Consider the following 27,864-nt stretch of genomic DNA (forward strand, 5'->3'; position numbering starts at 1 on the left):
CCTTCGGCGCGGCCCAGCGGCTCGCCGCCCGCGGCCCCGCGCCGCGCCCCCGGCACACGGGGCGCCGCCGCCCGCGCACTGACAGGCGCTCGCAGGTGCCGCGCTCGCCCCGAGTCGCGGAGGCGCGGCCCCGCTGTCCTCCCGGCTCCGCACCGGCGGGAGGGAGGCAGCTCGGGAGGGAGGAGCGGCGCGGGAGCAGCAGCAGCGCCGTAGTAAGTCGGGGAGCGGGGCGCGGAGCGGGAGGGCCGCCACCGCTGGGCTGCGCGTCCGGATCGCGGCATTGCCCCTCCTGACCTGCGGAGCGGCGGCGGGGCCGCAGTGCGCCCGCTTGGGGGGCTGGGAGGGAGGAGAGGCATTTCGGGGTAGCCAGGGGGAGTACCCATTAATGATCGTGTTTGGCTGCTCGGGAGGTTCATGCCCGAGCTATCGCTTAGAACGACTCGGGTTGTTTCTGCATCACTAAAATTCCGAGCTGAAATTCGCTCCTGTATCGGTTTAAATTTCCATTTCAGTGTATTTTGGCATACCTGATTTTAGACCCTTGCCTTGGAGACAGAAGGCATACCCAGCCTACACCCCCTCCCAAACAGGCTGCCCTTCTTTTTGTGCGGTGTGTCCCATTTCGCCGCGTCTTCCTGCGTGGGGCTAAGAATAACCGTGCGCTTGAGTGCGCTGCTCCCTGCCCGGCTGGGACTGGGGCTGGACCGGGGGCAAGCATGGCGCTGGGGGCAGGTTAGTGCCCGGTGTGAAGCTGGTTGTCGAGCTAAGAGTTCAAGTCGGGAAGTCAAATTTGAGAATTTGGGTTGGGTTGCTGATAAAGATATGTGGGCTGTAGATTAATAAGAAGGACTTGATTTATTTTCAGTTGAAATTTAAAAGAGACCAAAATAGAGGAAGTAATTAGTTTAGGACTTGCGTCACTGTAGATTGTTGCTATGTTATTAAAATAGGAAGAAGGCTTATTATGAAATGTTTAATGTTACAAATATGATCCTGGTCTCTTACTTTCCTTTAAAAAATATCTGGGGGAGGGAGGCAAGGACTCATGCATAGACCATTATTTTCAGTTGCATGCTGGTTGTAAGGATGTAACATTGTTCAGGAAAATGTAGATGAAAAAAATCATGTTTAAGGTATGAAAACCTAAAGCTGAACAATTCTTTAGATACACACTACCAGAAATCTTATAATCTGCGTGCCATGGCTCAGATGTTTAAAGGAATGACAGAGATACCAAAAAAGGCATCATGATACACAGCGCAATTCTAGAAGCAGAATTTTCTCCTTCCCTACAGAAAAGGAAAGCACATTTCTGGAAGCAAGAAGTGACAGATGTGGCAGCTCAGCAGCTGGCTAAACATAAAAGCATGTACCAGCAGGTGATTACTGTTGCAATGATTTATTTTTAAAGCGTCTTGTACTGAAAGGCTTCAGCCTTTTTTAGCATTAGCATCAAGATTTACTTGTGCTCTATGGCATGTTAAAAATAGTCTTTCAGCAAAAACGTTTAGAAAAGCAAGACAAAATTCCTATGTTCAAGGCACTCCTTGCTTTGAACATTTGTTTTGCATTACAGCATGCAAAGAAGAGGAACTGAGCAGGTTCTTTGGTCGGTAGGATAGTACTGAAGGGAATGATTTTTCCTGGCCTCAGCATAAGCCAACGGTATCTGGGAAGGAAACAATGGGGCCTATCTTCTCCTTAGATTAAAGATAATAACAGTTACTGTTCTCTGGGGAGCACCTTGTACATCCAGAGAAGTAAAAATCAGGCTGCAGAAACTACCTCTGTGGTTCTGCCTTTCCTCTGTGATTGGTAAAGCCAACCTGAATCACCAGGAGGTGGCCTGGGTGAATTTTAGAAAGGAAGGAGATGGATATCACCTGAGAGGCAGCCCAGAGCCATTCTTCCCCTGAGGCAGTGGCAGCGTGGGTCTGCACCATCCCTATTTGACTGCTGCGGCTAAATGCCACATTGACTTGAAAGAGGCATCTAAAACTGTTCCAAATCACTTATATCAGCTTTACTGTAACCAACAAAAGCGACGGTTCATGGCAAAATGTGTTTTGCTCTCGGCTTTTCATAATTAGGTAAGCTGCTTTGGTTTATAGTCTTCTAAGTTAGATGGCTTCTTATAGAAGAAATTCTGGTCCTCTGCCCAAGTTCTCAGAAATAGTTTAGGGCAGAAAAGGAAACTTGCATTAAAAAAAATTCTTTATGCCATGTAGAATTTGCCATCAGGTTCTCCTTCACTTCTTGGCAGTGAGGCTGTGTGTGTCCCAGGGGCTCAGGAATATTCTCTGACCAGTTCTTCCTCCTCTTCCTCACCCTAGTTAACAGAATTGCTGTGGATCAGGTCACCTGATGCCTGTTTGGCCTTTCATACTGATGTAAAACACTACAGGCTTTCACCCTCCTGCATGCAAATTTTACTTTTTGAAAACAAGCAAATAAAACCATGACTTTTTTTTTTTTTCCTTCTTCCCTCTTATGATCACGTCAGAGTAAATATATTTTCTCAAGATCTGAACCATCTCATGGAGAACTGCTCTTCCCCAAGTGGTAAAACTGAGCTAATTGGGTGGTCTGTACCTAACAGCCCCGGTATCTCCATGGGTGCAGTGCTTACAGGGAAGGCAGTTGGCTGAAGGTGGTGTTTGTTTGTTTGTGTGATAGCAAGGTGAATTTCCCTAATAAACTTAAGTCTGAACTTAAACGAGGATGTGGGAAGAATTGTGTTCGGGTGTTGGGTGGAGGACTGTTTTTAGATGATTTCCTCTCACTACGAAGCAGACCGGTTAGTAGGCAGTGAAAGCGGCTCTCGGGTCCTAAGGGATGTGTCTGGGTGGAGCAGTGAGGGCAGATTTGAAGCACTGCCTGTAGAGCACAGGCTCTTCTGCAGAGCACAGTACATCCTGTGTGAAACAGGATGGCAGAATGAGGTGTAACTACTCAGTACAAGCTCAGGTAAAGCTCATGCTGAAGAAGAGACACACTTCTAGTGCTGTGTTAAAATAAGAAAGATTTCTGGATGACATTCAGGCAGATAAGCATTGCTTACAATATTTTACAATGTTCTGTATTTACACTCATAATTTACATTCCTAATGTTATTGAGCAAAGATGTTGATCCAGCATGGTGACTGCTGGGAAGGTGAGTCTTGGAGCAGCTGGAACTGGCTGACAAGACTAACTTCCTCATAGTTCAAGGGTTAAATCAAGACCTAGTAAAGCCTCAGGAAACTCTGCCCAGATAAAATGAGATGATTACAAGCGGACAAAGTTGGCCAGGGTGACAAGATATATTTATACCTTTACTTAGTTCCATTGATATTTGTGGAATAGTCAAATATAGAAACAAACATTTGTCTTATGGTTTTAGCACTAGTCAAGTCTACAGGAGCAGTTAGTCAATAATCTTTGTAAGCAGCGGTGAGATTTTTCTTTTGAGAGGCTAGTGAACTGCTGAATATATTTTACTCCTTTTTGTGTTGTGCTTTTGTTTTTTAAAGAGGAAAGATAAGCCATTTGCAGGCCATTTGCAGGCTGAGCCTACGTCAAGTAGCACTTTTAGTGCTTAAAGCTCTGAAAATGTGAGAGTTGTTTTCAAATGCTCAAACTAAATTGTATCGTCATTATCTTAGTAGCTTTTTATGCAAGACCATTTTACTGAAATGTACATCTAGCACAAGTAATTTGAATTACAGTTATCTTTGAAATTAGCAAGTTGTGCAATACTCTTAGAACTTGATGACCTAGTATCTCATGAATGCCAGGGAGCCACATTAAGGGTTTCAACTCCCACTATGTGTGGTAAAACAACAACATACAACTTAACTATGTAAATGTTGTGTTCCTGCTGTTTTTACTTGCACTGAATAATAGAAAAAAGCTCACCAAATCTGATACACTGCTTTGATTTCCATCATAAAGGTCAATGGGGAACATGTTAGATAAGAGATTAAAGGGACTGATGCTGTGAGTTTTTGTGCTGGGTCTCATTCTGAATGAGCTAAGTGAACTTTTCTGTGGTTACATGTAAACAGCTGAATGAGCTAAGTGAACTTTTCTGTGATTACATGTAAACAGCAGCTGACCTTCTGCAGAGATAGAAGAGCTGATGACAAGCTGAGACTAGGTATGACTTGCTTAGTCAGGTCTGCAAGCTTGTTTAGGTGTATTTACATGGCAATTAATTTAAGTCATCTGTAAGAACTTCCTAAAAATAAATACTACTTCATATCTTTTCTTGGAAGATCTAAAATGTAGGGCTCAGTGTATTTTTTTTTCTGTCCCTTTGAAATACCAGATGTTTCAAGTCCCTTTCTCACTATTTTGCTATAGAAATTTTATATGTATCTGAGGATTTGTGTTGTGCCTTAAACAAGGGAAACAGGTGTTGAGTCTTCATTCCAAATGTGGGTTTTTTTCCTATTAGAGTATTAGGCACTAGCATAAAAATAGTAAATAAAAGCAAACTGTTAGTCTGAAATTTCTTTTTTTTTTCCCTGTTAACTTTTCAAGAAGTCTGTACAGTATAACGAGAAAGTCAAGCAAACCTAAAGCCTGTTATTCTGGCAAAAGCAAGTATCCGTAACTTGGCAAAAGCCTGTAGAAAATGGTGCTACATATGCATTATGGTCATGTTATTTCTCATAGTCCTCTTGCCTTACATAGTATGTGGGGTGAATTAGGTGAGAAGTAGCAAAAAGGGAGGATCTGTTCAAAATTCTGGGCTAAAGCTGAAGCTCCTGCTCTGTCATAGTCCTTTTGGGTGGTGCAGATGGTGAAGGAACCAGATAATGATTGCACAAGTAATGTAATCTTGGGATTTTCTAACTTTGTGTTCTTTGAGTTTGTAACCTTAGTGCTCTACATGTGATATTTCTAATTATGGGGTTCATAATTCTCAGTGATACTCTGCAAGGAAGATCAAAGGTGCTTTGCTGCCACCACAGTCAGCATCTCTAAAGCCTTTCTGCAAAGAGGTTGTGAAACCAGCTTTCTAGCCAGCAGAGCTCTCAGTCATGATCTTCACGGACAAACCCTGATCCCTGCAAGAGTAGGAATAACAAATCTTTGGTGAAGAAGAGGCTGATGGATCTTGTTGCTTTGATAAACACTTTCTCCATTTCTCCTGTTCTAGTAAAGTTCCTTAATTTCTTTATAAGAAGGTGATAGTCTCAAGCCATCTAAGTCAGTTTCTGTGTAGTAGACAGGTTTTTTGGGGTGGGTGTGTTTTCTAGTACTTGAGTACTAGTATCAAGTGATGTACAGGAACATAATGCCAGTGTTGCTGGGGACTTTTGCTCCATATTTATATTCTTGAACCTTTTTGCTTATTTTTCCTCATATTTCATTTATATTCTCAAGAAATATTGACAGCACTAACAGACTCTTCTCATTCAGAAAGCTTTTAAATTCTATGGAAAAATCAATACTTCAGTAACTTTGAACCTTAAAAATTCTTTATGATGCCAGAACAATTTTTTTAGTGTTCTTTGTTCTAATACTTCCTAAATCTAACCTTTTAAATTTTATCCATCAAGATATTTTGATCAGAAATAAGTTCCATTCTTTATTCTTTCTTATGTGTATCTCCAGTCCTACCTAAGTAAAGCCTGAATTGTGTATGTTTATATACATCTTTTTCATGAAGGCCTATGTATTTTTTAGAGAACTCTTAACTTTACCTTTTTGACTCAGTTAATATGATTCAGTGCATATTTTAATTTTGTTAAATTCTGTTTATTCATGAGATTGGGTAAATTAGATCTGAAACTCAAGCAAAGATTAGTCCAAGGTGTATGGAGTGGAGTTCTGGGTGAATGTTTTGTTTTGGTTTTTCTCTCCCCTTTGCTGTGCTGAAGATGCATACCACAAATATCCTGTCCTCAGTGTGACAGGATCTTGTTCACGGACTCATGCCACTGCTTTTAATGAAATTTTGTAGGGGAACAGCTATCAATGTTAATTTTTGGTATTTATTTTTGGATTATTTGATAAACTGTGTCTTGGGAACTAAGAGTTTGTTTGGTTAATTTTTTTTTTTTTCCAGAGGATGGTTAGGTCAGTCTTCTCATGTTCAGATTTCAAATGATAGCTTAATCAGTTGGAATTCTATGAGGTCCATGCAATTTGAAGCATTAATGTGACTCATTGGTTCTTGGACAGTACATGTTTCTGTAACATCAAAGAATAAAAACAAAAACATCCCTGACACCAGAAGTTGCATATGCCACAGTGAGGGTGAAGAAAAAAGACGATGCAGGTTCTGCCTTTTGCAATGCAATGCAAAGGCCAGCCACGCCATTTCTCCCCAGCACTGTGGTCCTTGCAAAGGCACTTTTCTTTCGCTTTTCCATTATTTTTGTATATTCATTTGGAGGATGGTATGTGGCTGTGTAGTCTTTGGCATTTCCCTCTTAAAGATGAGGCCCCTACAAATAATGTTACGGGTTAGCCCAATTTAAGGAAGGCTTGAACAGTAGGAGAGCTGCATGGTGAGTGAAAGAGGGACAAGGAAAGAATAGTGACATTAATTGTCCTGCATGTCAGATGCAGTTCACGTGTTTCTGCTCCACATACCAAAGATTACTGCTCTTCATCAAGTTCTTTGCTTGCTCATGGCTCCTATAGCAGAGGACCTTGGAATAATAACCACGGTTCATAAGAGGGTAAGATGTAATGGATCTGGGGGTCTCTTCTGCTAGGATGTTTAAACAAGACAGGAATATAGGAGTGAAGAATGGAGTAGTGTGTCCATGCATAGGCTGTATATATGGCAACAGGATTGTACTTTGCTTCAGTCCAAACAATCGGAGTGGAAAGATGAAATATGAGGGAAGTGATGTTCACAGCAGTTACAATTCTGTTATAAACCAAGGTATTCCTTGCCCCAAAAGACACAACAACTGAAGAACTGTCTTCTGTGAGATTTGGTTGTTGTCATTTTATGTCTGCATAATTCTTAATATTCTAGATACCTGGCTTGTGATTAGGGGTATGATGCTACAGTAATACAAGTTGTAATAATTCATTGCTCAGTAGGTCATCCTGCCTAGAAGGCAATTGTAACATCTAGTCAGTCTGATGAAAGCCTTAAATGAAACTGTTTGCTCGTTACTGTTACCATATCTGCTTTAACTTGTTTCTTATTAGTAACATACAAAGTAATCAGTGGTACACAGGAGTCCTCAAGACTGAATAGAAAATCTATTGTTAGTAACAAGATCATGGACTGAGCAGACCAGTAATTTGTATGGCTGCTGCTCTGTTCCACATGTCACTCCCCACTTGCTTGGCATGATTTTAGTGGAAAGCAAGGCTATATTTCTTCTGGTTTTCTCTCCATGTACCTTCAGGCAGTAGGAATACCCATCAGCCTCTGAAGTATTTCAGATAAGATCCTGAGAGGTCAACAGAAAAGACAACAAAGTAATCTATATGATAGCAGTAGACTGTATAGGTCTCTTAAAAATGCATACTTCTAGTCCCAACGAAAAAAAAGTTACAATAGCAAGAGTCCAAGAAGGTTATGAATCCGTAGGAGTTACTAAAGGAATTTGTGAGGACAAAAATAAAACCTGCCTCTCCAAATGGAAGTGCTGAACAATCAAGTAATTTATGCTTGTGATAGTTTTCACATTTTTGTCTGATAATGAATTTCACTGTTAGTTGCAGTAGTTATTTTACCTTGAGAGTACAACCATGACTCTACCTTGGCAGAGAAATATACATTGTAAATAAGGTATTTTGTGGCATGGTATAATGTTTTGATTACTGCGACATGCTCTGACAGCTGTGTAGGAGGAAATGACAGAATTGTTATCTAATGAAGCAACAACAGAGAAGTTGGAAGCACTTTGACACTGCCTTTGGTATGAACAGAATCCGTTCAAGTGTAAATCTTTAAGTGTATCCAAGTAATCTCTGAAGATATAATATGCATATAACTGAAAAATCTGCAAGGAAAGAAGCAGGCTTCAATGCCACAATGAACAATCTAAACATGCAAATTAATCCTATTCCTAAATTCCAACCAATTTTCCTGCATCAAGCCCATGTAAATGTCTTTGTTCCTTGCATCTATGCATAAACCTTAATTCCTTCCCCATGTCCACTGTCCTCCATCTCTTGGTTCCACATCCCTGGTTCTTATGCAGAGGTTCTGTCACTGATCTGAATTTGGGTTGATGGTTATTCCTGTCAACTGAGTTGTTTGTGGGGAGGGAGCAATGTAAGCATGAAGGCTGTTATTTTCAATAGAGAGGATTTCAGACCATTCTAGGTGGCAGACACTAAAGCTACTGAATCTTGTAAAAATTACAGAGTTTAACACCTTAAAATTGCCTGTCCTGGTAATTCAGAACGACAGGAAAAGACACATTCCCAGGCACAAATTTTAAGGTCAGACCTAGCTTTAAAAGAACAGAAATGCCACAACCTAGCAATGTTGTGGATTTTGCTGGATTGTGTATCCACAGGAGTAAAGGGCATTATGGTACAGCTGGGGAGTAGAAATAGATAATTTTGTTTTATCTCGTTAGAGAAACAGTTTAAAACTTTCATTAAAATTCTCCCACCTCCTTCTAATCCTCCCAATAAACAAACATATACAGATGGCTGCAGAAGAGGATAGAAAATGTTGAATGGCAGTGTCAGATATTGATAAACAACTCTGAAAATAAGCCTTAAAATGGAAGCTTCCAAGACAGCTGAAGTGTGGGTGGATGTGTTAAAAAGGCATCATCTGAGAAATTGTGTGTATTCTTTCTGTAATAAAAGTAGTTATCTCCGGAAGTAGGAGCACCTGTCTGCGTGTATGTCTGTGTACATTAAAGAACCATGACTGAAATGGTACCAGATGATTTTTCAGGTGCTCTGATTCAGTGTGTTCTTTCAATCCATCTGGTGAGGTAGCTGGCAGTAGTTACTGGGCTTTCCAAATTTCAAAGTTTGTAGTTTTGAGATAAATACCCTGAGAGTACAAATGTGGTCCCAAAGTCAAGTTTTACAGCGGTAACAATATATAAGAGATATGACTTGAAAAAAAGTTACAGGTTTCAAATTCAAGAACTGTTTGAATTTTCTCTGAGTAAAAGTGAAGGAAGCCACATACAATTATTTTTAATTGTGCTTTTCTTTAAAACTGAGTATCTGTAGTTGGACATGGATTCTGCCTGGTCATGGATCTTAGATACCCTTTCTGGACAGTTGTACTTTAAAATGTTATGTTTTTCTTGTTTGTTTTGAATAGGCTAAGTTGCTGTGAATTGGGTGCTCTTCTGCTTGCACAGTGTCAAAGGAGAAACAGCTTTTAAAGCTTGCAGATCTCAAACTGTTCATGGCAATTGACAGGAAAGAATTTATTTGGTTCTCCGTGCAGGATTTGAAGTAGTGTCCAACACAGAGATCTACTTCTTTTTTTCTTTTTATTTTGTGCTGAAAGATGAGAGCTTTCCAAACACAACAGTTTTGATGAGAGCTCTATTTTCATAACTACCAGTAGATATGTCCTTTCAGCCTTCATAACCATCCTGATGGCTAAGGAAATATAATCTGTGGACAGAAAGGCTCTAAAAATTTAGTATGGCTTTCCCTGGATAAAAATGCTTTTTCCAAATATTTAATTTTTAAGAGAAATGCCATGAATTTAGGAGAAAATATTGTTCATATCTTGAATGATAGAAGTCAGAACAGACTACTGGGAACTTGTCTTATGACAAGATGTAGGCCTTTCCTGAATTGTTATCCAGTTCTGTGTCAGTATGACTCCTGGCACTGCCTGAGTTGTTTGAATTAGACAACAGTAATTTCTTTAAAAAAAAAAAAAAAATCCAAAAATTAGCAAAGATTCAATTAACAGAGAATCTACCATAAGCCTGAGTAAATTGTTCTTGCTGTTCGATAAAAGTATATTTTCTTTTGTACTTGCTTAGACTAGCTTCACTTTAGCAAACTGAAGCTACAGAGTTGGACTGGATGATCTTAAAAGTCTATTCCAACCTTAACGATTCTATGCTTCTATGAAACGTAAGTGATAATATCAGTCTTGTGGCTCCTCTGGAACTTTCTTTTGTTTTGTGATATTCTCTTAGAATTGTGGCTACAGGGACTGGACATCGTGATGGCCAAATTCAGAATTACTGAACATTTCCTTTCAGTGCCCTCTCATGCAGCAGGGAATAGCAGTAGCCTCTTATGACTACAGTTCAAGAGGGTGAGGTTCAGCCTGGTTATCTCTTCTGACCTCTTATTGCTGTTTCTGAGCACAATCTTCCTTCCTGAAACTGTGGCCTATATGATTTAGTCTTCCATTTTAATCTTGAATGCATGACTTGGGCTGCTGTTAAAACTCTAAGTGGCTTGCTGATGTTCAGGTATCAGCCTGTGGTGGTTTAACCCGACAGGTGGCTGAACACCACACTGCTGCTTGCTCACTCCTTTCCCCACCCAGTGGGATTTGAAGACAATTGGGGGAAAAAAAGGTAAAACTCATAGGTTGAGATACAGACAGTTTAATGGGACAGAAAAGGAAGGGCTAATAATAAAAGAATTAGAATGTACAAAGCAAGGGATGCACAGTGCAATTGCTCACCACCTGCTAACCAATGCCCAGCTAATTCCTGAGCAGTGGTCCCTGGCCAGCTTTCCCCCTAGTTTATGTATTGACCATAATGCCATATGCTATGGAATATCCCTTTGGACAGTGGGGGTCAGCTGTCCTGGCATGTCCCCTCTCAGCTTCTTGTGCTCCCCAGCCGACTCACTGCTGGGGTGGGGTGAGAAGCTGAAAAGCCAATGACTCTGTGTAAACACTGCTAAGCAACGTCAAAAACATCAGTGCATTAGCAATATTATTCTCACCCTAAATCTAAAACACAACACTGTACCAGGATAAAAATTAACTCTAACCCAGCTGAAATCAGGACACAGTTAATCAAGGTCACTCTGTCCCTCATTTTCATTATCCACCTGTTGACTTTTCCCCCTGATCCTCAGTCTTCCAGTGCAGATCATCTTAGGGTAGCTCTCGAACTGAAATGGATCAATTGAAGGCAAAGAGTTTAAAGAGCACTCACTGACAATGCAGGCTGCACATCCTGCTGAGCAGAAAGTTCACACAACTCCTTATGCCCATAGGAAAAAAGCTACAATTTCTCTGTGTGACAGTAGTCTGACTTGGGAGTGGCACTACCTTTTAGGGCCTGCAAATGGAGAGAAACGCCTATGAAATTAGGAGTGTTAAACTGCTGTGTAAGAACTCATAATTAATCTACTCTGAGATCCCAAGATCCGTAGAAAAAAGAGAATATTCTTGGTTTTCAGTGGATGTACTGGGCTGAAATAAGAGCTGCATATATTGCAAGTTGTCCTTCCATTACAGATGTACCAGTTTTGTATCTTGTGATCTATTAATAAAGCAAGAGTTTTGATTCTGATCTGGTTTGCAGGAGTTATAGCCTCCAATGATTACACTGATTTAATTACTGTTGAAAGAGAAAAAGAGAAAAGATGTAAACTAGTGACTTAAAAAGTTATCTTAGTTGTTTTTAAAGCTATCAGCAAAGTGTTGGACCCAGGAGCAAATGGCTGTTTCCAGATACATAGCAAATTACAGAATTTCAGTGGAAAGCTCAAGAAGAATATATTGGTGTCTGAAAAAAACAAGTGAAAAAATTTTCTGTATCTTCTGCATAAGAAAAGTGACTAGCAAGAGATGTTAAGGGACTTTTATTATTTATTAGCCTTAATCAAGTTCTAAAACAGCAGTCTGTTGGATAATAATCACTGGGAATATAATAGTCCAAATGCAAGTCAAATTAAGAGTATCTGAATTTTTCAGGTAGTCACAATTTTTTATTTTTAAAACTGAGATTTTGCTTTAAGACGCAATGCTCTTTCAGCCTGTCTTGGCACCCTGAGTGAAATTGTCTGCCTTGTTTCATGCAGTCTGAAATACTCACTTTGGGAGGTGTGAACTCAATCAGCAGCCATTAACCTGGGAACCTGGTGACTCTTAAAAGTTAACTGTTTTCCTGCAAGCTGCTAATGTGTTGTATTTGGAGAGTTTTAGTTTACTGACTAGGTGCAGATTTTTTTTTTTCTTTTCATTGTTGTTTGTGCCTTTTTCCTCTTCCCATGCTAAATTGTCTCTGCCTTCCCACTTTGTCTTCTCAAGTGAATGGGTTATGGTCTTTTCAGGAACAGCAAAAGTTTAACAGCAGTATCTGTGGCTGGGTTTTTAATATATGTAATTTGAATTATTGTAGGATGAACCCTATTTAGTGTTGTGTTTTGAGAGAACAAACAAAACAACAACAAAACCCTCTTTTCCTCAAGGATGTGGTTTAAGAAGCCTGTGACTATAGCAATAGGGGTGTTGCTGAACTACTTTTAACATTGATCTCATAGCTGTTGCTGAACTATATAATACTTTCCTCCAGTAAAGATATCCTTGAGCTGCAAGGAAGAAGCCTGGTATGCTGCCCTCTGCTTCTGCAGCCAGAAGGAGCATACCTCTCTGGTGAATCCCGGTAGCATCCATGTACAGAGGGAAAGAAGGAATGCCACTTGGGTAATATCTTTCTTTTAGAACTTACTGTACATGTCTTTTCCTGAGACTGTGTTTCAGAGTGTTTTGGTTATAGTATTTCTATTCCTTCCCAAGGGAGCTATTTCCAGAGAGTTTGTGGAACAGGCCCTACATTATCCATTAATTTCTTCTGGTCCAGTACTGAAGCAGCAACACTGAGAGGTTGATGCCCTACTCGGATGCAAGTTCTCTCTTAAATTTCTTGAGCGTACTGTCTCTGCTCTTGTGTAATTCAGGGAGATAAAGTTTGTTCCTTCTCTGTGTTTCTACAGAGACTATCTCCATTAAAAGAACTGTACGGACAAGAGAAGAGAGCCCCACACTGTGCCTTAAATTAATCCCGATGCATAGTTACAGTATATATTGTGGGGGTTTTTTGCTGGATATGATTTGGATTTGCACTCAGGACAAGGAAATTGACCTCAGTTTCTCTTCCTTTGCTTACACTAAGAAAATCAGGAATACCTGCCCGCTTACTTAGGTGGCTTGGTTTCTGACCATCTTTACATTGGTTCTGTTTTCTGAGTTGGTTTTGTGGTGTTTGTTGTGTTGTTGTGTTTTATTTTGCTTGATTTCCCTTCCCCCCCCAGTAGAAGTTTTGTCAGCGTGATAGGTGTGTGCCCTGGACTCTACAACATGTCATCTTTCCTTAAATTTTTGAAGGATGGTAAATCACACTAAGCAACGTAGTGCTTAAATTTTGACTCCCTGAAGCTTGCAAAGAGCCATCAGAAATTTGCTTTAAATAGCCTGCAGTAAAGGTAGAATTTCATCTTACCTACTTATTAGAGGATAAGTAAATAAATAAGTAAATAAATATGCCCTTCACACAAGAAAGTAGGTCCCAGAATTATATTCTTGTATTTTTCTGGCTACACGCCACTGCTTTCCCTACCAGTTGTGTGAATTGGTACATGAAGGACTTGCAGCATGTGGTAACAGCTCGTTCTTGGTCAATACCAAGGTGCATCCATGCCCAAAGGGATTGCTGCACCTCACTTCTGTGCTTCTAGAGTTGTATAAACAAGACAAACAGAGCTGTAACAGTCCAGCTGCAAGTGTGTCAATGTAATATAATGCCTTGGTATGTGTGCTCTGTTTCAGAACCAGCTTCTCTCAACTCTGAAGTAATTACTGCAACCTGGACAAAGTATAGGCTCAGTACACTTAGCTGGTGTTGGTTTAGTCAGACCTAAACATAATTTTTGCCTTGTGCAACACTTTGCTTCTCCTACTTGTCCTTCCCCAGGACTCTGTATCATGTGAGGGGCAAAAGAGTGAGATTACTAAAGAGTGATCTTAGGCATTATTAAAAAGACAGATGGTTGTTAAATTTGGGTTGAATTCGGCTGTCAGACACCTGGTATATGTCTCCTCAGTATCCTGAGAGTGGAATGCCAGTGCCGATCAGTCTTAAATCTATGGACAGTGGTTTTGACAATGGATTATATATTTAATGGTCAGTTTCAGAATCTCTCTCCCCTTTGATCTCCCTTGTTGGGAGCACCATAAGGCACACAGTAACTGGTGCTGAGGAGCATGTTTAGCAGTTACTCAGCTTTTGTAAAGGAGTGAAAGGGACCTGCAAATGTAGGCTCCTACCTCTGCTTCTGAGGTAGGAGGGAGGGAGGGAAAGGAGTGGTCTTGTTGACTTGATGATCTTAAAGGTCTTTTCCAACCTAAAAGATTCTCTGATTCTATCTGGACTGTGAGGGCTGCAGAGAGGTGCAGCTGGGTGTGGGCATCTGTTACCTAATGTCTAGCCTAGTTTCTGTCGAAATATCTGATTAATTTTGGGGTTTTCATTAATGTGGGTTTTGGAACAAATTAAATGTGACCGAGGTCCCAACAAGGATCTGAAATCTGTTTTCTGCTGAAGAACTCTTTATACAAATGAACACCAATTGCATCATTAAGCACACGCTTCACTGAGGCTGCCCAGCAGGACAGAACAGTGAGACAGAACTTGCCTCACGCAGTGCTTTTCTTATAAGGTGAGAGCCACTTAAGACAAACTCGTGCTTTGGCTCATTTGTGTGGCTTTTTACAGCTTTTTTGGGGAGGAGGTAGTTGTTTTACGGCAGTCTGAGTTTGGTGTGATCCTCTTCAAAAGGTGCTTGTATCTTGCGTTTCTCTAGATACTAACTAGCAAGCAGATATTTCCCTCCCTCTCCCTAGGCATCCTCCCAAGGATTTACAGTTTTAAAGGTGTGTGAGAGGGTTTGTTCGGGTAGAACTCATCATAAAAAGTTGTAGCTTGTTTCTCGCAACAAAGGCAAGTTGTTGTTTTGGTTGGTGTTACGCCACTGTGTTTGTCAGTGTCGATTTATGTCAGGCTTTAAATAGGATACTCTGCAAATGAGTTTGTTTTCTGGTAGTTTGTAATCCTTTCAGGCCAGCTAACATTAACGAGCGGCTGCATTGCTGTGGCTGGCTTTCTTTTGATCATGCACAGCCCTAGTCAGGAAATGGGTGAGGAGCATGAGTCATGATTACATTACCCTAATGTGACTGCCCACTAGAAGTTTTCTTTTTGCCGCCAATACGCCTTCCCTTGACACTACTTCTGAAAACAAAATGTCCATTTTGGAGCACTTTGAAATATTGACCTTTGAACAGAGAGATTTATGTTCCCTTGCAGTCTCGAGGCAAAGCTCTTAAGCAGGAGCCCCTGCAGAGTGCAGAGAGAAAACGAACGTCTGCAAAGTGTTTTTCCAGAAGTTTGCAAAGACAGGACTTGACTTGCAGTACACTGGGTCTGCTTGGGCTCACGGGATACAACACGCTTCCCTGACCATTTGCTTATTCTGTCATGTTGCCTGCACATGCAAGCTCCAAGTCCAGTCTTCTCTTACACATGGGCTGTCATCTCATTCACCATTTGGCTTAAGCTTTGTCTTAGATATGTACTTATCTTTTGAAATATGGCTACAGTAATGGGAAGATAGGTGCTGAGTGCTGGCTGAGGAAAACCCTGAGTGTTGAGAAGGTGGCTTTAGTGGGATTTGAGACAGCAGTATTTTGGACAGTTTAATTAAATACGTGGGATTTAGAGTTTGAAAGAAATATCAGCTGCTAATCAGTAAACTAGCTTTAGCACCGAATTGCCACTGTGCACTCTGAATATTCAGACAGTACATCTCTGTACAAGGGCTGAGTGTATTAATTTCTTTCAAATTAAACTCATTAACTCTGTCAGGTTTTAAGAGCAGTATGTGAAATATGACTATTGGCACAAAGAGTGAATGCACCCTGATACTACTTGATACATTCTAGAAAAAAATAAGTCTGATCCATTGAGTACAAGCAACTCAAGCTGACACAACCAAATGTCTCAGGAGGAAGTGAGGACCCCTGCACTACTGTCCAGTGTGTGGCATCCCTGTCAGCTGGGGCATGTTGCAGGTGTCACTGACATGCTGCAGAGCAGCACCAGAATATGACGTCTTCCAGTTGTCACTTATTCTTCCAGATTCTTACCTCTGCTCAAATAGTCCCTTCAAATAGTAGTTGTTTTGTTAGAACTAGAGTATAAACTCACAGTAAAGATGTAATTTCTGTTTTTTGCCTTTTGTTTCATATAAGGGTGATAAGCCAGTTACTTTAGCTGACATGGACTTGTTATTGTACTAACAATATACTTAAAACTGAATATAGATTACAAAATTTTAGAAGCCCTATTTACTATATGATTTCAGCCCCACTCCTTAAAGAGGGCATGAGTTGGACCAAAAAGTAATTCAGTGAGGATTTTTTTTTTAATCTATTGAAGCATTTCCTTTCTTCCACCTACTCCAACCCCATCAACTTGGATCTCATCTTGATGACCATTTAACTCTCTGAAGGAGGCAGAACTGCAACAGAGCAGAAGATTCATCCTTTTTCTATGTAATACAAAAAATAAGTCCTGTGTAACTGTAGATTTTTCTGTATCTTTATATATCTACCTCATTGTTACTCTTTGCATATACAAGGTTCTCTGGCTTTCAAGTTTATTTTAAAACTAGTTTATCAGCCACTTAAAGATGGTCAATACTTACTTAAAGCAAAACACTCTGAAAAATGAATAATAGCACTGGTGATTATGATATGCCTATGTCACTTGTGTTTTTCAAGGAGATGATAAGGAGTATTTGACTTAAAAATGAAGCATATTTGAGAATTGGAGGTCGGGAGTTCAGGATAGGGTTTTGCGGGTTTGGTGGTTGGGGTTTTTTTTACTGAAACCTTGCAGGATCCTTGTGTTTTAGATTGCCTTTTGTCAGCAGCTAGCAGTTAAAGAAATTTTAAGCTAAGAGTCTTTTCCAAAAATAGTATTAATATCTTAACTATAGTTAGAAAACCTTAATTTCAGTATGACAGCAGTCTTGGGAACCCGAAGGCAGAAACAAGTGGAGCTACAAAGCCATTTTTGCATCAGAGGTGTGTAAAGTCGAGATGTAATTCCATGGACATTTTTCCTTGCAGAAGAGATGGTTAAGGATTGGCCATCCCTTCTGCCAGAACTCCTTGCTTTCTAAGAGTGATGTCTCAAGAGACAGCTTAGCTATTTAAATTACTTTTTACAGGTGAAAGTAGCAGTCTCACTCCAAGCCTTGTGGTTTTACACCTCTTTCCTAGTTAGTTTTCACCTTGTTGTGTGCTGAACTGGCCTGTAAGGGGTCAAGTGTGTGCACACAGTAGGGGGGAAGGAGAGAATGCCTTTCTGACAGCAAGTTATATTGAGCTTGAACTCTCTTGAAGCATTGCCATCGGGCAGCTGCAGCTGTTGCTAAGCCTGTCCTGTAAACTGAGTCAGTGGAGAGAACTGCGGCTGTGACCAGTTTGAAGTGTGATTTGTAGGTCCATCTGCCTGCGGAGTGTACAGGGAACTGCGGTGCAGAACCAGGAACCAGCAACGAGGAGTGAGGAATCCAAGGTGGGAACTTCTTAAACCAGGCTTTGAGAGCAGAGTTGGGCTGAGGAACTACACCCTCTGTGTCAAAAGAGAAAGCCATCTATGCTAACCTGCTCCGAATCACAAAGGGTGTGGAGTGTGGATTCATAATCCATTTAAACTGATCTGAGTGCTGGCTGACATCAAAAGGGGCAGTTGAGATTTCAAACGTAGCAGTTTGCCAGGCTTTTAGATGGCACACCATCAGCTCAGGTTGTAGGGGTTTTTTTTTTTTTTGTCCCATTTCATGTTTTTCCCTAGGGCCGAAGAGAACTGATGGACAAGTTTTTAAGCCTGTCCATCTTGTGGCTTATGGGTTTATGGTTCCCAGCTATTTGCTCACCTGGTGTGTGACTTTGTAGGATGAGATGTGTGACTGTGCTTCAGGGTGCAGCCTGTCTGGTGTAGCATAACCTCACCTTGGCTGGCTGTGTTAGTTAACATACTGCACCTTGTGCTGACATGTACCTCTGCCTAAATCTGCATGGACTTGTACTCTCCCAGTTTTTGGAAGCCAATGAACTATATGGCATTAAATCTGTATATATGAATGTACCAGCCAGCAAAGCTAAGGAGAAGGTAAGAAAGAGGGACCTGTTTCAGTCCATGGAGCTGAACAACAGAATACAGTGAGCTCATTAAATCCCTGTCTCTGGAGAAGAGGAGAAAAGAAAGGAAGGTTTTTATTGTTCTAGAAAAGATACCAACTTTTCAAAGCTGAAAGCAAGCTGTGATTCAAACCTGTTGAAAGGTGAAAAAAATTGCTTGATAAAAAAGAGGGAATTATTTAAGATATTCTAATGAGTGGTCATAATAAGTACAGTTGCAAAAAACAGATTGTGCAAGGCATTTAATTTCATATTGCATCACAACCAGATTTTTAAAATGTTAGTCCTACAGTGTCAATAAAGCATGTATTAAAAACATTTAGAATCTCAGAGTAGAGCATCAAAGAGGGATGTACTTCTACTGAAACAATGCAGAGATCTATTTATACAGTATAGGCTGCATAGTATTTTTAGGAGCATCTTGCAAATAAGTACAAAATTGTTGTAGTGCAAATTTACAGGTGATGAATATTGGTGAGGAAGTATATTGGTGAGGGAGATGGAGAAAGCTCAACTGATTTATTGATTCACAACTTCGGCACATTGAAATAAAATGTTTCTCTCTCTTTCTGAAGTATGGCATTGCTTTTTACCCTCTAAAATATAAATCCAGTTTATTTGCTGGAGAATGATAATGAAGGTTTCTGGTTGACAAAGGGCATTTGTAATCTCAGACTGATAAAGAACAAAATAATTGGAGACTGAGGCCAGTTGCTCATATTAGACCTTTTTTCTTCTTCCCCCCAAACGAGGTTTGCTCTCCTTTGTTTCTTTTTTTTACAAGCTAAACTAAAAACTCTTAAATAATTACTTCATTTCAACATAAAACACAAGTACTTTAATGGTTTAAAATTAATTGAAAGTGTTCCCTAGTCAACATAATTTACTTCAGCTCGATCTGTTTGTAAAGGCAGGGTGACAAGATTTAAAGTAGTCAACAATTAAAAATAATTTCAAGAACTTGTTTTTTCTTTGTTTGTGAACCTAGGTTTTAGAGAGGCAGGAAAAAAGAGGAGGGTGCTGGAGAAATGGAAGATCTGGAGAGAAAGACACTGTCCCTCTCTGTGCTTACACTTAGTGGCAATTAACATTTCAAGTGGACAGCTCACAGCTAGTGTACTAATTGTCTTTGATTTATGTGGAAAAAAGTGGTTTGTAGCAACAGAAATTAAAATGTATCCTTATGTGACTTTTTGCCCTTTTTTTTTTTAAATTATTTCTCCACAGCTAGAATAGATAAAGTAATTAATTGTATTAATCAGCACCCAGATTGGAACAGGAAAGACTTTAGGTGCATATTCTCTGATAACTGACGTCTGTGATGTAAATTAATGTATGTAGTCTGCATGTATGGGGAATTTTAAGAGAAGGGTGGACAACCTTCACAGCTAGCACATGGCATCTCTGTCTTTTCAGGACAATGCAGAAATGAATCAACTGCACTATAGGGTCAGGTCCTCTCTTGACCTGTGCTTCTGTAGCTGTGGGAATGGTTTGGAATTTTTTTTCCTTCATTTTCTGAAAAGTGTATGTGATAACACAGTGAAATAAGTTAAGATTTGATCTAGGAGAGTCAGTGGACTGCAGTTAAGAAAATTAGCTGAAGTGCATTTAGCCTGATTGTTTTTATAAAGTAACTGAATTCTGTAACTTTAATCAGGAAGGTGCAAATTCTTTGATGAAAGGAGAAGCAAAGGAGACAAGGACTTCTAACCTGATCAAGGGAAGTTGACTTTAACACAGATGACTTCAAAGGCTGTGCCTCTTATAAACAATGTAAATTTAGATAAACAATCTGGAGGGAGAAGTGTTAGCACCTGATGTGGTTAAAGCTACTTAGAAGGTGGTGGCTTTATAAGCGGAGAGCTGGTGGCCTGGTGTAGAAGTGGACAGATTGGTGGCCTCTTGTCTTCAGAGTCTGATGGTTGATAAGGACACCTAAGTCCCCAGGAACACAAGAGGTAAGCTCTGTGGTGCATCATCTGATACTTTTCTTGTACCTGAGGACTTGGGTAGCTGGGAGTGTGTTTTACTAGCATTCAGGAATTGTGACTGCATGGCTTCAGGCCCCTGTTATAAAACCAGTAAAAATGTGTTTTACGCTTGATGTTGTTTCAGACATAGTGAAAGTAACAGCATTCACAATGATGTTCTTAACAGTTTATTTGTACTGCTGAAAGCTACTGGTAGCTAAAACCTAAAATGAAAGTTACTGGTAGCTAAAATGAAGGCCTAAAGCCTAATTCTTCTGTGCTTGCAGATACTTCATAATGTAGAAAAGTTGCAGCTGCTTGTTGTGTAGTTTGTGTCTGTCTTTTGCCATGTTACTGTGTTTTTATTTGGATATTTAGCTAACATACAGACTCAGTTTTCTCTTACTGACTTGCTCTGCAAGGTAATCCAATGATATTTTAAATTATGCTTTGGAAAGGTCTTTCTCTGAATTTCATGTGCTTCTAGTCAGTGATCTGTAAGGCAGAGCCTTTGCAAGGGATTGCCCTGTAGAAAGCTATAGGCTTCCCAGCACACACAGTTGCTTCTGGCTTTGCTCTGTGGAAATGTGGTTTTCTTCCTATAATTTTTTTGCTTAAGGATCTAGGTCTCTTAGGATATTTGCACAAATAAAAGTTTGCACCTTGACCCTTATTTGTCTCTGGCTTTGCAAGCTTAGCTGTTGAGATATTTGCTGATATTTTGTCCTTTTATAATGGACTGTGGAATAAGCTAAGGCATCCATGGAAGACTTTGAGCTGTGTGGAAGGTGATGACTGCTGAGTGGACAGAAGGCAGATTGAGAAGTACCTCTAAAAATATTAGTCTTTGTTACCAAGCAAAACACTTAGATGAGAATGTGAAGTGATAGGAATGAAAATGAGCAAGTGCTACAGCCAAACGAAAACTTTAATTTTTGCTGGGCTGAAATTTCTCTGGTTTGGCTCATGTTTGGATCTTGTTAGGAGAGGGATATCTTTTCAACTGGAATAAAAACCCTTTCATGTTGTTTTTCTCTTAAATTAAGGTCTTTCACTGTAGGGTGGCAGTCCAGGATTGTAGACTTCTGGTTTTCTGGTAACTTCTCATTCAGCCTTCCAATCACTTAGTTACTGAGCTGAAATTAGTCAAAACAGAGACTCTTTTAGCAGTAAGATCAGAAAAAGGTCTCATTTTAAGGCAAGGCGAAATTTACTGTGTGACCTGATATCAAGATTGCAGTGTGTTGTGTCCCTTCTCTTAGCCCATGTGCACTTGGGATTCCATTAAATCTTGTTGAGTGCAGGGAGTGTGTTAAGATTCTTGTGAAAATTTTGTGGACTAATTTTTTAGTTTTCTACAATTTGAGCTGGAGGCTTAGTGTCATTAGGCTTTTCTTCATTTGCCAAAGTTGGATTTATATATTTTTTTCTTACCAAAAGAACTACTTTATATACGTATATATGTGTGTGCGCGTATATGTATATATACTATATGTTATATATTGATATGGGTTCTTCCTTATTTATTTGTAAATTAAGTATGAATAAAAATAGCGTTTTAGGCTTAGTGAATATTTCCAGATTTATTTGCTTGAAGTAGCTTAAAATCTGTACTCCTTTAGGCAGCAGCTGACAAAGAAGATAGGTATGCAGAAACCAAATACAGTTGCTCCAAAGCTATGTTATGTTGTACATGGAAGGCCTGACCATTGAGAAGGGAGCCCTTTTACTTAAAAGGTGTAATTTGCAGATTTCCAATACTGTGGGTACTGATATCTGCAGTAAGAGTAGCCTTTGTTTTCAGTAGAGAAAATGGTGCTTGCACTAAGCATGTAATTGTGAAATTTCTTCTCCTCAAATGTAAAGGCTCTTGCACTGGCCAAATGGAAGGCAAGGCCTTCACAATTAAAGGGACTGCTGTATAGAGAGGGCTTGTAATTCTTGATAGTGGTGTCTCTTGCAGCATCCTCTCGGGTAGTGTGGTTTTACACTGCCCCTTACTGGGGCTCTCTCGTAGTGCAAGAACTAAAGGAGATCTGGGTGTCCAAGTTTGTGCTGCATCCAGAGTTTTTGTATTTTCCCGCCTGAGCTATGAGCTAAATAAAATACAGTGCTTTTCTGGTGTTTCAAAATGGCCTATTTATACTAAAAGTTATTTTATATTTTCTTTTTAGTATTTCCTGATGTTCAGATGTTCCATTGTTTCCTTCAGGTTTTTTCTAAACCTCCCTGTGGAGTTTAGTGATAATGGTTTTTGATACACATCGGAACTGGTGGAAGCCATGAAAGCTTTGAATGAACTGGCATTTGTCTTTCATTTTTAAACTAGTGACCAACAGGTGTGACTTTGAACCACGTTGTCATTACATAGCCATTCATTCAAATTAAAAGACCTGAAAGACTGAGAAATTAGAATCAGAGAGAATTTGACCTGTTTTTTCTGGGAAGTGAGATAGAGCTGACTCCACTAGATAAACATAAAAAACTTCACCATTCGTCTTTTTTTGATAATAGTCTTCTCTGTAGAGTTGAGGACATTTTGTTTTGTTAAATGGGTTGCTTGGGCAGAATGATAAATGGGGAGAAACAGTGCAGTGATTTTCAGAATTTAGAATCGTTAGGTTGATTTTACTAATCAATTCAGTTCCTGTTTTAGGGGCACGCGTAGAGATCTTAGGAGTTACTTTTCTATCTTGCAGTACTGACATGGAGTAAATGGAACATGAATCTCCTACTAAACTGTAGATCCTAATGAATTTCCATTTTGTTGTGTAGAAGGAAGCTTTGACGTGGTTTTAATTGATTGATGTGATCAATTGTGTTTTCAAAATTGATCTTAAAAATCATAAAATACCCTCATAAACTATTGAACACTGAGCTTATTTTGTATTTCAACTTTCAACTGTTTACATCTGATGTATTTTGCGGGGGAGGGCTTTTCAACATTATCAAAGTGCAATAGATACCTGGTGGGAATCAAAAAACCAAAGCACTGACCTGGCTAGACTCCCAGCTCCCCTTGTGATGCACAGTTAAGTACCCCACTGCAGGAACTAATTACTGCGGTTAAAGGATTTGTTAAAATGCTTAAATTCTTCTTGACAACCTGGGTGTGTAGGCATACAGTGCTAAGTTTTAAACCTGGTGATTCTTACTGAGCTTAATTGGTGAAGGAAAAAATCTGCCAGGGCATAGATAAAAGGCAGCAAAAGTAGCCCTTGTTACAGACAGCTTCCCTCCACATATGGTGTAGAACAGTCTTTTTGTATAAAAGCTGAAATCTCCTTTACACAGTGAGGGTGGTGATGGACAAAGAGTGATGGATTTGTAGCTGAGTATTCTGATGAGAAGGGGTGGTCTGTGGTGCATGGACTTAATAGAAGAAAGTATAAAAACGTCCAGGAGAAAAAAAGCATTTATCTGAGATTGTCCAAGGGTTAGGAACTGGCACTGTAAGGAAGAAATACACCATTAAAGTATTAACAAAGAGTGTTTTTCAATAGATAGTTGACTTAATAGCCTGTTAGCCCTTGTTAGCTCTATTAGGCCTTTCAAAGACCACATTCCAGTAGGACAACATGGTTTGCAAAAACTGTTTCAATTGGCTGCACAGAGCAACTCTGAATCACTGTGGCCTCATGGTCTGCATAATTCATGATCTAGTCTATAGCTGCTATGAAGAATTCATGTAGACTAAAGAATGTAGTCACAAGAATCAATCTCCTCTAAGGCACGTGCATTTGGATGTTCCTAACAAATTGAAAAACCTGGACCGGCTCCTTTTTCTAGTTCCTAAAACTATCCTTGTAAATGGGCACAATTATTGGAAATGTTATTGGTTACAGTTTGTGAGTGTTCCAGCACTAATTGGAAGTATCTGAATACTAATCTAATTATCCAGTTATCTAATTCAAGAGAGTCTACTCCATATCCAAAAAGGTTTCCTGAATGACTCTGTCAGTCTTCCTGGATCTACCAAAAAACTTAATGCTGTTGAATGTTATAAATGTGTTTCTGCATGTGGTCTCAAAGGTCAGCATTTTGAATGCCAGAATAAGGAGAAGAAAGATTGAGATGGTGATATTTATCAAATGAATTGTGCTCAGCAACTGTGTCTAAAAAACTCTGACTTCAAAAAAAGCTATGAAGTCAGAGAAAGGTTAGCTAGCCTTGTTAATCTGAACTCTTTTATCCTGCCTAATGAAGGGAAGCAACATCATAAAGCTAATCTCCAGGCTGGAACTGTCAGTACCAGTACTAATTTTGGGGTTTGGTAAAAACAAGACTGAACGAACCATGAAAAATACATTAATGATAACCTGATTTTGTATCCCATGCAGGTTTTCTCAAGTTGTGGAAGTAGCAGGGCATTTGGTTGCTAACTTGACCCCAAAAACTTGTGCTCCACCTTGCAAAGAGCTGACGTGGGAGACGTTTACCTTCACATACTCCACAGTTCTCTGTATCAGAAGAAAAAAGACTTTGTGTGCAAGAGTGGTTCAAGATGACAATGTAACGTTGCTAACACTGAAGGTCTCCTGAGAAGAACTGGCTTTGTAAGAGGCTTCTCCTTCCCTCACTTTTTTTTTTTTTTTTTAATAACTACTTCTCTCAGAAACTACAAGCAAGATGCCAGCCAAGACACCCATCTACTTGAAAGCTGCTAACAATAAGAAAGGGAAGAAATTCAAACTAAGGGATATCTTATCTCCTGATATGATCAGCCCTCCACTTGGAGATTTTCGCCACACCATACACATCGGAAAAGAGGGACAGCATGATGTTTTCGGAGATATCTCATTTTTGCAAGGTAACTACGAGCTATTGCCTGGAAATGAAGGTAAAACCAGAGTTAGCCAGTCTGGTATCCATAGTGAATTCTTAAGGGCAAACAGCACTTCCGAATCCATGTTTACAGAAACTCCATCACCAGTGCTCAAAAATGCTATTTCCCTTCCTGCCATTGGGGGTTCTCAAGCCCTTACATTGCCTTTATTGTCACCAGTGACATTTAATTCAAAGCAAGAATCCATCAGGTCATCAAGACATCCTAGGCTTAGCTGTGAGCCAGTAATAGAAGAAAAACTGCAGGAGAAAGGTAAAGAGATGGAGGATGAAGAAATGTACAAAGATGACATATGGGAGCAAAATGGTTCTTCTTCACATTTTACTAACGGTAGCGACAGCCACTCATCCAGCTTTTCTGAACGATGCACTGATTGGCAAACAGTTGATTTATTGGATGACAGTCGGCTTTCGTGTGAACTAACCAAGACAAAGTCAGAAGAATCCCTTTCAGATCTTGCAGGCTCTCTTCTCTCATTGCAACTTGACTTGGGGCCCTCACTTTTGGATGAGGTCCTCAATGTAATGGACAAGAACAAATCTTAGAACTGGTACTCCATTGCTTCTTTATAAGTGATTCACTTAAACAAAAACAAACAAAAGACCACAGTTCAAAAGCAGACACTTAAAAATCAGCTGGTTTTGCAGTTGTTTGACGGGTTTTCTAAAAATATTCTTAAAATACTATTTTTTTACCTATTGTTTTTCATGATTTTTATTACACTAAATTCTCATATCAGGAAGTTAAATTTTAATAACAATTTTCAGCAAATATAAAATGTTTTTAAGTACCAGTATTAATGATCAGAAACTTAAGAAACAGCATTTGAGGATGATACTGATTGTGGCATTTGGTTAGTTCACTTCTACAGGCTTCTGAATATGTGAGAATCTCTTAATGTCAGAAAGGAGACTGATATTAATTATTCACTTTTATAAATTATTACAATATCACTTTATGTATAGGCCTCTTTCTAGAACCTTGTGTTTGAGGGTTTTATAGTGTTTATCTTCATTTTCCATAGTACCATTTCTGTTATAAATTCACCATAACTATTTTCTTGGTCTTATACTACCACTCTGAATTCAGATGTGAACAGTTTGAAGGCTTTTTCAGCTTGAATACCTGGTCCAAAGTCTCAGCTGGTTTAAATGAGTATGCACAAATTTACACAAGTTGAGGCTTGGGCCTGATGTTGTATATGAAATGTTATGTTGTAAACAGGTGACACATGCAAGATATTATGGTTAAATTATTTTAAAAGTTGAAATATATTTTCTGTGTGCATATTGGCTTTTTACTGCAGAGCCTACACATACAGTATCTCATCAAAATAGTTGCTTGGCATTATTGGTGCTCTTCTGAAAATTGTATATTTGTGTGTTTGAGGAGAAATATGTATTAATAGTCCTTGCTTTTTTTCTTCATTTATTTCCACAACATGCTTGAACTTGCAACTGATTGTTTTAATTTTTGAAGAAGGCACTGGTTATTCACAACGCTAGTGATGTGTGCAGCAACAACCAATGTTTGCGAAATGTGGATCCTTCAATACAGTACCTACATGGATTGCATAAATACCTTGTGCAATACAATAAAAAACCCTTTAAATTGCTATGTCTTTGTGATTCACTACACAGCCTCATCAAAACACAAAGTTTTCTTTTCTCCTATAAGGAAACAGACTAGTTGCAGAAATATGAGACTAAGGGGCAAATCAATTCTAACTTAATTCAGTTGATTTCTCCAGTTTAGTTCCAGAGGTTTTAAGGGCAAACTCCAAGCAGATAGGACCCTCTGGGCTATATATACTGGTTTAAAGTAAGGGTAAATAGGAGAGTAATACTTTGGGCCCAGTGAAGTTAGTGGCAGAGTTCCAGCAGCTTTCACTGAAGTCTTTAGGTAAAATCCCACCACAGTTTGTAGACAGTTCTTCATTAGATAACCATATTTATCTGTATCGTCCTACAAGAACATGTAAGTCATGGATTATTTAGTACATATTATATTTATCCTTAAAATTTCTAGGGCATCAATGCCAAATAATAATGTTCCTTCAGCATGTTTTTGGAACACAATCTTTACCCCTGTTAAACACATCTATTATTGTAGCTGCATGTCTCATTAATGCACAGTCTCCCATATTATTCCTGAAAGTGAGGAAATGAGATGTAGAATGCCCAAGAACTGTGTTTATTTTTAAGATAATGTTTAATTGCCTTCAACTTCATATTCTGTGTGTAAGCCTGGATCAAATTTCCAGTGTATTCATAATCCAAGAAGAATGGTGATGACTGTAGTGCTTTTTCTGTTTTAGAAAGCAGGTTCAAAGCTCTGCCTGGCCATGTTTCTTATGGGACCTGGGGATTTAGAATCTAAAGAGAATTTAGGCCAGAACTTTCACTGGAAAAATCTGTCACTCATTAGCGTAGGGGAAGTTTGAGTGAAATGGGGAATGAGACATTTTCTGTGTAAACCAGCTTCATATACCATGATTAGAACATGAAAAGTATTTGCTGAATGGAAAGTCATTATCTTGTAGGGCTTTCCAAGAAAGTATTCTCTAGAAAGCAAAACCAGATTCTATTAGCAGCTGTTGCAGTCATGTAATTTTTGCTTTGTCCTGTTTTATACTTTACTTCCTGGCTTAGACTGCTGAAAAGTGTCTTGCTATTCCAGGATTTTTTTGTCTGTATTATCCTTTCTGTGTCATTGCTCTTCTAAATTTGTAAATCCTTAAGTCTTGTGATGAGGGTGGGTGGTCTGAACTAAAATAGCCATTGCTCCAGGCAAAAAAATGATTGTTGTGGAGGAGAACCTTTCCTCACGTCAAGAACAGGACTTTTGTACTGGCAAAGCAGATTTCATATTTCTTTAAAGCTTTCTTGTTATTTCACTCAGAA

The 27,864-nt window shown here is 39.4% G+C and overlaps 1 protein-coding gene across 3 annotated transcripts; it reads left to right on the forward strand.

The window, feature by feature from the left end:
* Positions 1 to 41: 41 nt before the first annotated feature.
* On the forward strand, positions 42 to 26,576 carry CDC42EP3 (CDC42 effector protein 3). 3 transcript variants are annotated; one of them, XM_042024992.1, is made up of 3 exons: positions 46 to 212; positions 22,328 to 22,454; positions 24,456 to 26,576. In XM_042024992.1, the coding sequence occupies exon 3, from the start codon at positions 24,745 to 24,747 to the stop codon at positions 25,504 to 25,506; it is 762 nt and encodes a 253-aa protein (XP_041880926.1). In that variant the 5' UTR covers positions 46 to 212; positions 22,328 to 22,454; positions 24,456 to 24,744; the 3' UTR covers positions 25,507 to 26,576. The 3 variants fall into 3 exon arrangements, with proteins under 3 accessions (XP_041880925.1, XP_041880926.1, XP_041880927.1); XM_042024991.1 differs by lacking the exon at positions 22,328 to 22,454 and having other exon boundaries at positions 42 to 212; XM_042024993.1 differs by lacking the exons at positions 46 to 212; positions 22,328 to 22,454 and adding an exon at positions 17,397 to 17,516.
* Positions 26,577 to 27,864: the final 1,288 nt, after the last annotated feature.

This window comes from Corvus kubaryi, unplaced genomic scaffold, assembly GCF_017639235.1.
Source record: "Corvus kubaryi isolate FWS band 111438036 unplaced genomic scaffold, C.kubaryi_AGA036_p1.0 37266, whole genome shotgun sequence".
Taxonomy (NCBI): Eukaryota; Metazoa; Chordata; class Aves; order Passeriformes; family Corvidae; genus Corvus; species Corvus kubaryi.